Source organism: Artemia franciscana, chromosome 16, assembly GCF_032884065.1.
Source record: "Artemia franciscana chromosome 16, ASM3288406v1, whole genome shotgun sequence".
Lineage (NCBI taxonomy): Eukaryota > Metazoa > Arthropoda > Branchiopoda > Anostraca > Artemiidae > Artemia > Artemia franciscana.
In genome coordinates, this window is record NC_088878.1 from 10,622,973 (window position 1) to 10,635,797 (window position 12,825).

Sequence of the window (12,825 nt, forward strand, 5' to 3'; positions counted from 1 at the left end):
ATAGACACCCTGTCTATTTGCTCCTGCAACTGTAAGTAAAACTCATCTGAGTCACTAGCATATCCGTCAGTCGGTACTACAGGGATATATACTTCTATAACTGATAACCTGAACTTTTTAGTCATAAAATGAGCGATTAGTATGCTATTAGTAATACCCTCCCAGCCTAAACAAGACTTAGCAGCTTCCGTGTTCATGACGAGCCCTACTTCCTGCCTATGCACCCCATCATTCCAGCCTGAGTAAATAAATTCTATATCATCTAATCCAAGCTTCCCACCCATGGAATATGAGTTTCTGAAACTCCTAATAAGTCCAGTTTGAATCGTCTAAATTCGTCAGTCAAAACTTTGATACGATAGTTATTTTTAACGTCGTAACATTCCAAGTTCCAATTTATTTTCATATTATATAAATCATTGACATTGTTTTGGCCTCAGGGAAAGCGATGGTCCCGGATACCAGTGCAGGACGGGGACCAACACATCTTCCTAAGTCTACACTGAAGCGTTTAAGCCGGCTTAGAACCGGATACCACAAAGTTCCAGGGAATTCCAGTTTGAATGGAAGCTTATTGCAACCCTGGGGCCATCTTGGTCATCAACAAGAGTCAAAATCCTGCACAGACGGTGTTAAGCCTATAACCTCCGACTCATTGTATATTCATGCCTACAAATATTACGCTGCTACTGGGAGGCAACTCATAGTAGATAAATTAGCTAGGAAGAGGTTTTTTTAGCAGCCAATCATATTTCATTCTTTCAGGCAGTACAAGGAATCACTGAAACAACAAAGGGAGAATCTGTATACAAGGCAGAAAAGCATAGAGTCACCTCCGGTTAATGGGGTAAGTTTGTTCTCTTTACTAAATTATTGTTTCAATCCATTTACTAATGTGGAATTTTTGGAAGCAATAAGGGTAAATTATATGGTGGTAAAGAAACAGTAGGTTGTTAAGAATTAACTATTCAAAAATTAATGCACAAGTAATTGAGACAAGAAAGAGCTTAATAAGATAGTGTTCCGGGGCAGGAGATTCAATTTTCCTCATAGCCACTAGTTTAAGTCTATTTATTTTGATCGAAAGCTTTTTTTTTACTTTTTAGACAACTAGGTGATTACAGAGACGTATCACTAATAGTTGACTGAAGAAATCATACATTAAAGTTTAGTGTATGATTTCTCCAGTAAACAGTAATTAAACTATTATTAGTATTAAACTATTAACATTTTATGTTAAAACTAGCTTTACAAAATTGTTGATATGATTCTAGTGACAAGTTTTATTTTATTCTTTTTTGTGTATTTAGTATTTAACGAAGAGTCGTTTATGAAACGTAGGAAAAGTACACCTCGGTAAAATATGTTTCATTTTCTAAACTTGTTGATTCTGAGGGGTAAGTGGGCTATCACTGTGAAAAAGGTGACCTATGATTTTTTACCGGTTAGTTCTGAATATAATCTAAACTGTAATTCTCTATTATGTCATGATAATTTACTTTAGAGCTATTTTAAAAGTTTTTTCCTCCTTCAATTCCTAATTATTGTTTAATTTTCATTATTTACTATTATAAGTTATTATTTATATTTTTAAAGTATCATATTTATTATGTAAGCTATTATTGATTATTTTAAAAAGTTTTTTTTTCTTCTATCAAGCCACATTTATTATTTAAATTATTTATTATTGACATTAAGTCGTCACTTAATTATTTCATTGATTATAATTGAAATATAATAATTTGTATCCTTAATAATTCTCACCTGCAAATGTTTCCAAATTATTTCAATAAATACTAAATAACTATAGGGTACATCCCCACTTCGCTCCTCTCTTATGTTGCATTATCCTGGACTAATCCCTAGCAACGTTGCCTTACGAAGGTATAATAAAATATAACTTCAAAAACAATCGGAAGACCCACCTCTAATATACTCTCCGTAATTAGTACTCTATCTTCATTATCAAATGCACCTTTAAAGTCTACAAAGGCCTCGTACAACCCATCTTTCCTGGGCTTCCTATATTAATTCACTAGAATTTTAGCATAAGCATGTAATCAACACGTTTTTCCAACATAACCACCTTTTCGGCCATTAAAGTAATTGAGCTAAGCTATTGCGCTAAGTCCCTCGATAATCGTCATCGTTATTCTTATTTCTTTCTTATGTAATGAAACCATTTGTGACAATGCCCACTATGCGGCCAAAACCATATCTTTAGAATAATTGAAAGGCATTAACACGTTCTGAAATAAATATGATCCTCCGTGTTTTCATTTTGATGTTAATATACCATCTGGACCAAATGCCGTTGTTCCTTTCTTCCTTTCTGAGGAAATTCATGCCTCATTTTGATCCACTGGGTCGATCATGCCATAATCCGCTTCTTGCAAGGGACAATAAATCTGACTCCGAAGTTGATATTTATAATGTTCTAGATGTCTACTTTTCCTTTCTTCCCTTTCTTGATACGCTGGCCTCGAAGATGCTGCTGAGTAATACTCCTCTTAATAGGGCTGTAATACTCCCTTAATTCTTTGCCATAACGATTTCTTATCCTAATTTCTGAATAGCTTTACTGTTTCTCTTGCTCCACTATTTCCTTCTCTTGCTCCACTTTCTTTATCTTCGCCAGACTTATGCATTTTTTACAGAATCTAGGGTATAGTACCAACCGATATTTCTTGGGTAACGGCTATTGTTTAATATTCAGGAATGCTGTAATTACCTCCCTTTTTCAGTTAAGAAAATAAATGAAATACTTAGTTCTTCTTCGTTCCTATTCTTTTCCATGCTCTTAAGGCTCACCTCCCTCAATATTGAACATAAACTATGTTCTATTATACCTTTATGTATTTTCTCTTTTGTACCATTTCATTATAACTTCCTAACTTCTCTTTTATACTCTTCAAAACAAAAAACCGGAATCCTCTACACCCTTTACGTCAAACCAAGGCAAAACCTCTAACCTTTCCTCTTTACTATCTAATTTAATTCCTCATTTTCTAGTCATAAACCTCCTACATACTGTTATTTCTCACAATACCTCAACTGACATATGATCTAAACCCACGACTTTCAAATCCTTGAAGTTCTCACACGGTGCCAAAGACGTAAATCAACCGAATATAATCTACCACACTTGGGGGTATACCCAAAAAACAATTAAATTCACTTCCTATTTATCCTCATCAATTCTTCCATTTGAAGCCACCAAATCTTCCATCCCTCAAAAACCTAATAGCACTAATCCCTATTTATTTACTTTCCTAGCATGGTCCTGGCTTATTATTGTGAACCACACTAAAAACTCCTTTGACGAGATATCCGTATGTACAACAAAAAAGGATTGGATTTATTTCTCAAAAATATAACACTTGAACGTTAACTAATCAACTCAATTATATATTATTCATTGGGAAAAGAGATTCCTTCTTTCTCTCTTCGTTAGCCTACAAGAATTCTGGGGTCTCACACTTGTAGAGGCTCAGAATACACCGCGGCCTCACGGCACTCTTACCTTCAGTCCTTCCAGATTTACATTAGGCTCAAACACTTTATGCTTTTGAATTCCCAGTAAAAGACAGGGTCATGCAACAATGGGAAACAAAACTTATCTATTTTATTGGTGGTGTGGGCATTAAAGCCACCTAGAAACACAAATTTATGATTAAGATTAATATGTTTATGATATAATAATATGTCTCCACAAAAGAGTTCTCACGTATCTTCACTACTACTTTAGCTACTGTTTCTGGTGGTTCATAAACTCTACACAATACAAATAAATCTTACTTACGCTTTTATCCAAACAATAAACAACAAAGAGGGATAAAACTGAGAAAAAAAGCATCAGCTGCAACCCTCAAGAAAATAGACGTATTTCATGCAAAGAGCCTGAGGAGGATTGAGGGCCTACGATGGTCCGACTTAGTCAGCAATGAGAAGCTTCTGCAGCTCACAAAGCAGTCTTGGTTTTCGACTCAAGCAGCCGAGCGAACCTTACGATGGTTCGGGCATCTGCTTCGAAGAAACCACATTTGCCCGCAAAGATGATCTATGACTTCGACCCTATCAAAGTTGGTTGGAAGCGACCTCGCGGCCGACCGAAGAAACGTTGGTCCGATAGCCTGTCCGAGTTCTTGACGGTGGCAAACATCAGACAGGGCGAAGAGCAAATACTCGCCATGGACCGAAGTGGATGGAGGAGGCAGACGTCACTCTCTACGCCGAGCAGTGCCCGGCAGGAGACTTAAGTCAAAGTAAGTCAATAATAATGAACACAATTGTCGCTACTGATCAACGTAGGGAAAAGAAGCTATTCGAGTTACTTCAATGAGAACATTAAAGCAACTGGGGAAAAATTATGAAAATTTAAACTAAATTAACTATTCTGTTAATATTCTAACTATCATTTAACTATTTCTCAAAAATAATCTTTATGACACCCTAAAGACCTGGTCCGTCACCTATTCCTCCTATTATTTGTATGAACATCGAATGTCAAAGGTTCATTCACACCATCATGGAGGCTAGCAATCGTATCCTGTGTACGTTCCCAGGTCACAGCTTCCCAGCTTCTTTCCCAAGTCACAATTGTACTTTCCATCTCTTCATTATCCTGCCGCTTATTCGGCTCCAAATCAAGATTTTGAAAACGATCAATTCTTCCTTGCTCTACTAAGCCAATGCCCGCTGCTCCCGATTAATTTCTTTTACTCTTCTAAAATTTGTATTGTGTACGATAATTTTAATCCCCCAGGCTAAGTCTCATGCCCCTTAGCTTTGCATTTGCATGGGCTTCTGCAAGCATGGCTTCCAGAACTGGCCTCAACTTGCTGCGCACCAACAAATCCGAAGAGTTATAATCAGGAGCTATTGGTAAATTGAACCTTTAGAACTATGTGGCCGAATTTAAGATGTATTTTTTTTATTTCCATGTACGGTTACTTAACCACAACTGATCGAACATTCTGACTTGACGATAAACGAGAAACATCCTTGATATGAAACTACATAAACTTTGCACCTCTTACGATGTCGTTAAGGCACCTAGGAATGTCCTCTTTTAGACTAGCACCTCTTTTCCTTGAGTCAAATTGTAGCACGATACAGCTTTTTGGTTTGCCCCAATTTCATCCTTTATCTTCCTGTTTTGGAAGTTTCATTGTAAGTTTTCTTACTTCCATCTCCGTATTTTCGAACCATTTTTCCCCTTTGTAAATTTTCTTGTTCGAAGATGCTGAAATTCAGGCAAATTCTATGAATAATTTCCACCTTTTTTTCTCACAGGAAATCAATTCTGTCTTTTTTTAAAACTCTACTGACATTTCACTTAGTTTCTTTAAAATATAGTGCTGAATTTTTGTTTATTCTGTCATATTAATAGATATTACTTCTACTTCAAATAGAGAGGCTTGAGAGGCAAATAAAAATTATTTTATCCTCGCCGACTCAAAGTGTGAGGCTTAATAAGCCACCGTGAATTATGCCCTCGGAAGTTTAAATTGAAGTCTTCGGTAAATCAAAATTCTACTTAACATGTCTGCAAAATGAACTATCTATTGCAAATGTTGATGATCCATTAACCCTATTCGTTCAAACTAATTTCATGCTAACAGGTCAAAGTTATCAGTTCTCAGTTACCTAAATAGTGACGAAGACGACACTGCCTTTCCATCACAAACACCAAAAACTAGAAGAACAATAGGGAATTTCTCAAGACAGTGGAAAACAAATTAGAATGAATATTTCTAGTAGTTCGAGTAGTAATTGAACTTCAAGTAGCTTGAGAAGCAATTGAAATCAGACTTAAGATTAGTAAACATTATTCCTTAAATAGGGACTTCGGAGAATATTCACTAAATGCTCTATACAAAAGTTTAATTAAAAATGACCTTACGAAATATTATAAAAAACCAATAAATATTGACACAGAACCTGTCACGAATAGACCTATGAGATCAGCAACCGAAAAAGCACGGCTGGTATTAAAACGTGTTTTTAAATCATTCTTTTTCATTTCAATAAATTGCCACGTTTAATCACAATTTATTTATCAGTCCTGGTTGAACTTCGCTGAGGCAAGGATGCTGTGATTGTTAAAAAAAAAAAAAATTCATTTTAGTTTTATTGATTTTATCCTGTTGTAAGTTGTTTCTTATATATTTTTGAATTGCTGAGGACGGCCCTTGGACATAGGGCCGAAATATTCATTCTAATTTGTTTCGCACTGGGTTGAGAAATTCCCTATTGTTCTTCTTGTTTTTGGTGTTTGTTCTCAGTTACCAGTTCTCAGTTTTTGGAGCTCGACAAATTTGGAGGGGTTTGAGATTTTCTCATCAGTTTCAAGGAAAATTTTGTCAGTTGAGATAGATCTTTAGTAAAATTAAAGAAATGGGGATATTCATCAATTCATGAACTAAATAATGATGATTTTCGCATTCAAAATGGTCAATTATATCAGAGCTAAACTTTCTTCCTCTTCCTGGTCATCTAAAATCATAAATATCTGCATTTTCTTTCGTGTGGCTCCAAGACTATTGACTGTTTATTTAATTTTTTGAAAAAATAAAAAAAAAATTGTAATTTGCAACTTTAAAATGTGTATTTGTGTAATTTATTGGACTTGAAACCTCTCAGTAAATTTGTAAATTATAATTGAAATCCCCCCCCCAAAAAAAACACCCTACAAAACAACAAATTTCACTTAATTAAATTCTGTAATGCCTCCCTACTCAAAAGTATGTAGTAGCTCTCTGAAAACTCGTATCGTTTAATAATTTATCTGTCTGTATTTCTAGTTCCCAGAGCAGAACCCAACCCCGAATTCCACAGGAAATGTGAAGCCAAACCTCAAAGAATCTCACTCACCAGCTGAAATTCAACCAACCCCAAGTTTTCTACATCATGTTGTTACCAGAGTGCAACCAACTCACTTAATCAACGGAACAAATCATCTCCCTCTAGACACAGGACAGAAGCATAGTACCTTTTCCACGTCAGAGCTCCCAGTAAGAACACGTCTGGAACCATCTTCGGGGCCCCCAAGGGACGTGAACGACGTACCTTTGAGAAATCCAGAGAAATCTAGTAGACCTCTGTCACATGGAAATCAGCCCCCGTTACCTTCTGCAAATCCACCGGTGCATAGGTTATTGCCGACACCGAACCGATTCCCTGTCAAGTCTGGAAGTCGCATCCCACCGCCAAACCCTGTGTCATTAGTGTCTTATAAAAGCATTGATGGAAACGTGCAAGAACAAATTTCAGCTTTGCGTCAGGTACTAGTTTTTCTTCTCTCTTCATTCTTTTTCTCCTCTTTCTTCTTTTCTCTCCTCTCTCTTCTTTTCTCTTTCCAATCATTCTTTTAGTACTAGATGTACCTATTTTAAGTCAATTCTGTATACATTTTTTAAATCGATACTACTATATCTCTCTACATGTCATATCTCTTGGTACTAGATACACACGGCAGAAAGATCTTTTTTTGTATTTTAGGGGTCTCTCAGACTAAGCTGAAGGGAGGGAGGAGACCTACCTATTCTTTCTACGATATAGATAGGGCATGGAACGACTCTAGCCTTTTGGGGTGTTTGAGGGAGAAAGAGGATGGGCAGCATTACACTTATTTGTGGTAGTTCCAGCTCGTTTGAATTTTGACACCATTCTTCATTGTAATATCTGTTATTTTAGGGTTTCTTTATTAGTGTCTGATGCAAGCATTGATGGGGATGTGTGAGAACTAATTTCAGCTTCGTTTTGGGAACCAGTTTTCTTGGAATACCTTTGCCATAGTCATAAATATGCACGGAAGAAAAATCTTTGAAGAGTTTTGTATCTACATTTTCGACTCGTGGTTGAGCTTTCAGGTTCACTCCTATTGAATAGTTATTCACTCAATCATTTTCTTACTGAATAGCATTCACGTTTTTTAGAGGCCAACCAGATCAAATCCACCTTTTACATTTAGTTCTTTTTTTACGGAAAAAAAAAAAAAAAGAGACAAATTGAAAACTTAAAACGAATACGATTTAGCGGATATATAAGATTAAATTTAAGATGGACATAATTTATTATAAATGAAGGACTGAACAACTATCTTGCCCCCCCCCCCCCCCCCAAAGGAGAAAACACCAAAGGGCTGGACTAGTATTTGCCCTTAATTGAATACTAAATAGATAGATTAGATTCAAGGTTTTCTTTTAACAAGTGATTTTCTTGTAAATTTGAAAGTAAGGTATTAAAACGTTTTCATATTGAATGTTATTTATCCTGAAAACTTTTGGGATTTAGATTTTGTTAATTTGATTAAAACGTTTTCATATCGAATATCATTTATCCTGAAAAATTTTTGTATTTCGATTTAGTTTTATGTTATTTTTGTAAAACGAGTGAAACTTCATCCTTAAAAGGTGTCATAGTAGGGAGCTCCAGAAGGAGCTTCAGGTTAAAAGAAGGGAGACTTCGCTTTGTTACTCCTTATATGCTCTTTGAATATTACTTTGAATATTACCACTCGATGCTTCTGAAAGTTTTAATCTCAGAGAAACTGACAGTTTACTTGTAAAAAGTTGTCACATTCCATTCTTTTTAATTGCTTAAAATTTACAAAAAAAAGATCCAGTCCGATTTGAATCCTTTATAAGATTTTTTCTAAGAATATTTTTGATAAGAATCCTTTGTAAGAATATTTGAATCCTATATAAACTTAAATAAATTTTTAATAAACTTCGGTTTGTTACTCCTTATATAATGTTTGAATATTCCTTTTAATATTACCACTCGATGTTTCTGTGAGTTTTAATCTCAGAGAAACTGACAGCTTACTTGTAAAAATGTTGTCACATACAAATGTTCCATTCTTTTTAATTGCTTAAATTTCCAAAAAAAGAGCCAGTCCGATTTGAATCCTTTTCAATGGCCTAAAATTTAATATACAAATAATGGGTGAAAAGTCGGCATTGTTTGACTTCCCAGTCTAGCATTTGCTTTGCTTCAGGTTAGCTGAAAACAAAAATATGACGATTTAAGTCAACGGAATTTGAACCAACAGAGTTAAACTAAGCTTTTTAAATACGGAAGGATAGAAGATAAATATCTCAATTTTGCTTATCTATCGCTAATATCTCATTTCGTTTCATTTAGCTAAGAACCCATTTATGATTTTAAAAAGGAATGTATCTTAAAGGTCCAATATTCTGCTCCTGGCGTTTTGTGGGGAACATGGTCTGATGATTGCGAATGGTAAGTTTGGGAATGATAAGGGTAGGGGCGAGTTCACTTGCCTTTCGGGTCCAACTCCAAGTGTTGTAGATTATGTGCTAATTAATACGCAATTTGTACCTGAATCAATAAATATGAGAGTATTAGATTTAGTTGGATCTGATCATAAAGCTATTATGCTTGAGGTGAAGATTGGGCAGTTTGTGAACCACGGTTCACGAGTAAGAAATTTCTATAATGCGGATTATAGAAAAATAGGTTTAGAAAAACGAATTAGAAATGATTTAACAGGTAAAGATATTGAGGCATTTAGAAGGGAGCTCTTGGACTCGCATGTAAAAAATAAGTTGAAAGCGTTAGAAGACAATGAAAAAGATGCACATAGTGTAATTATGCTGTTAAATGAAATAATGAGCAGTTGTGCAGAATCTCGTGGCCTGACTAAAAAATTAAAAAAGAATGAGAGATATTTTGACTTGGATTGCAAGTTAATGAAAGAAGAAGCAAAATATTTATTAAATCGTTTGAATGAATTTGATAGCGCGTAAGATCAAAGTCTAAAATTGGCTAAATATAAAGGTAAAAGAAGAGAATATAAAAGTTTAATAAAAAGAAAAAAAAGAGTACGAGAATAAGAAGAAACTGGATATTGCTGATGATTTTAGAAATAAAGATTTTAAAAAGTTTTGGGGCTATATAAAGAATGATAGGAAGGGGAAATGTTAATACCCGGGCTGTTCCGGAAGCTGATTCATGGCCTGATTACCTAAATAATTCAGAAGGTGTTTGTGCAGATCTTCAGGAGGTAGCGCATACCCCAGAGATGGTTATTTACCCCATGAGAGAACATGATTACGATTTAGTGGGTGATGTGAATGGCCAAGAGATTAAGTCTTTATTTAAGAATTTAAAAGGTGGTACTGCTGCGGGTGTTGATGGTATACCAATATTGTTATTTAAGAATTTGCTTTCCATTTTGATGCCGATAATTGTTCTTCTCTGTAATAAGGTGTTAAGGTCAGGGCAATGGCCAAGCGCTTGGAAGACATCATTGTTTATACCACTTTTTAAGAGAGGAAACCCGAAGGCTCATGAAAATTATCGTTTAATAGCACTTGTCCCTGCTTTAAGTAAGGTTTTGGAGAAAATATTAGATACCAGGCTTTCCAATTGGTTGAATAAAATAATTTAATACATGAGGAACAAGGAGGTTTCAGGACAGGGTATGGGACAACAGATAGTGTGTTTATTTTAAAGACATTAATAGATAAATATGGAAAGGGTAAAACTTGTCTTTATGTGGGATTTCTGGATCTCCATAAGGCTTTTGATAGTGTCGACAGAGAGTTATTGAAGGATGCCATGCTAAATATTGGCCTTCCCCAATAGTTATTCATTTGTTAGATTGATAGTGAGCATGTATACTTGTGTGAGTGGAATCATTCAAGTTGGTAATAGGTTTTCGAAGCTTTTTGATCTTAAGCGGGGAGTAAAACAGGGCAGCACCCTTTCACCTAAGTTGTTTAATATTTTTATTAATGATGTTGTTAATTTTCTAGAGAATAGATGGGCTCCGAAAGTTAGCCTAGGGACTCAAAAACTATCTCTCTTATTATTTACAGATGATATTGCTTTGGTGGCTAATAGACCGCAAGATATACAGACTCTTTTGAATCTCATAGAAGAATATTTACATATAAAAAAGTTAAGGCTTAATACTGAAAAGAGCGAAGTTGTTATTTTAAAAAAAGGAAGGTTGGGGACGATGAAAAACGTACATTTAAATTTAATAATAAGGAACTATTTATAAGTAAAAGAATAAAATATTTAGGCTTTATCTTATCGGAAAATGGAAGCCTAAGGAGTCATGTTGATGAAATAATTAAGAGAGGTAGGGTGGCCACGTCAGCTATATTTAGAAACCCGACGATAACGGGGATCGAAAACCTAAAAATGCATAAAAGAATATTTAACACAAAATTTTACCCGTGATAAAATATGGAGCAGAGATATGGGGTGGAGAAACGGTGCAGCAACTGGAGTCCCTTCAGCTCCAGTATTATAAAAGAGTGTTTGGTCTACATCAGACAACTCATTCACAGATTCTGAAAGGTGATATGGGCCTGTTTTCTTTAAAGCTACGTAGGTATATTTTAATGCTTAGATTCTGGTTGAAGTTAACTAAGAGTAATGAAGATAGACTAGTAAGAGTGGCATATGAAGAGATGTTGAAATGTTGTTTTAAAAACCTCGTGGCCATCCCAAATTAAATCATTACTAGAAAAAGTAGGAATGCCTTATTTATGGAATAATGGTCTTTGCTCTCGTGATGTACCAACAAATTTAGAAAGCCAGGTACGATTTATATTAGAGAGTCAGGAAATTCAGCATTGGCATGGGCTGGTTTTTGATTCAACAACCCTACAACATTATAATCAGGCAAAACCTAGTTTTGGGGAGGAAGTCTATTTTAAATTTAATTTACCGGCTATGATTCTACGTCGTTGGATTCAGCTTAGGGCAAATTGTCTTCCAATCCAGAACAGGCAAAAAAACGTTCGACAAAAATAAAATGATAGTTGGTCCTGATAGACGGTATGTTTGTCCCCTTTGTAAAGATGATGATGAAGACTTGGATCATTTTCTCCAGAAATGCCCAGTGCTCTTGGATTTACGGGAAGTTTATTTGCATGGGATTAATTTGATGCTTCCGGGTATTCTACAAAATAGTAACCCAACCACAATATTTCGAGTGGGAGTATATACAGATAAATCTTTAATAAGAAGAAAATGTTTTATATGATTAATTTCTTTTGTAGTTAGATTAGGTACTTTTTGCGTTGAATTCTGTTTTTTTGTGCGTGTTCGCACTGTTGTTAATTTCCTTGCGTGTTTGTTATTTATTTATATTTTTGTGTGTATATGGCCCACGGGTTTTTGAAATACACCTATCTATCTATCTATCTATCTATTCAAAAAATTCAACAAAAATAACGTCCCTATAAATTGGTATTGCCGATGGTACTATTAAATTAGAGAAACTGAATTGATTGCAACTTAATGGTTTTTAATTGTTTAATTATTTTGTTTGGTGAAGTTTGACACGTTTTGTTAGTATTTTGACTTTTTTTTATTTTCTTTCCTTTTTATAATAAGCAATAGCAAAACTTTCTAAAAGTAAGTTGTAAAAAAAGGCCTATTCGGTGTTTGATTGGGAGGGGGATTTTTAGTAACGTCACAGTTATTAGTTTCTGCTCGTTTTAATTTGAATCCATTGTTCATTGTAATCTCTGTTTGTTTCGACATATAATAAGCTATTTTATGTTCGTTTTTGTTTTAAGTTCACTCAATACTTCCCATGGGAAAGCTGTGTTTTAAAAAAAATAAGTTTATGTTTATTTTTAACTATGTATCATTTGGTTGATATTGTTTTATGACCCTTGACTGTATAATCAACAAGCTTGGGAGTTGATTCAAACACTGCTGGAAATTGCATGCCAACTGCTGACACACTTTGTTTTTGTTTATGGGCAGTCATTTTGAACGTCTAGTGGGAAAATTGTAATTAGTAACTTCTAAAACTCTTAATTAATTGAA

General features: G+C 34.8%; 1 protein-coding gene across 2 annotated transcripts in view; it reads left to right on the forward strand.

Annotated features, from left to right (window-relative positions):
- LOC136037060 (DISP complex protein LRCH3-like) overlaps positions 1-12,825 on the forward strand; it is a 120,132-nt gene that overhangs the window by 69,043 nt on the left and 38,264 nt on the right. For both annotated transcript variants that reach the window (XM_065719495.1, XM_065719496.1), the window contains exons 10-11: positions 766-847; positions 6,807-7,286. In XM_065719495.1, coding sequence (XP_065575567.1) covers positions 766-847; positions 6,807-7,286 — 562 coding nt within the window. The remainder of the gene's footprint in view (positions 1-765; positions 848-6,806; positions 7,287-12,825) is intronic.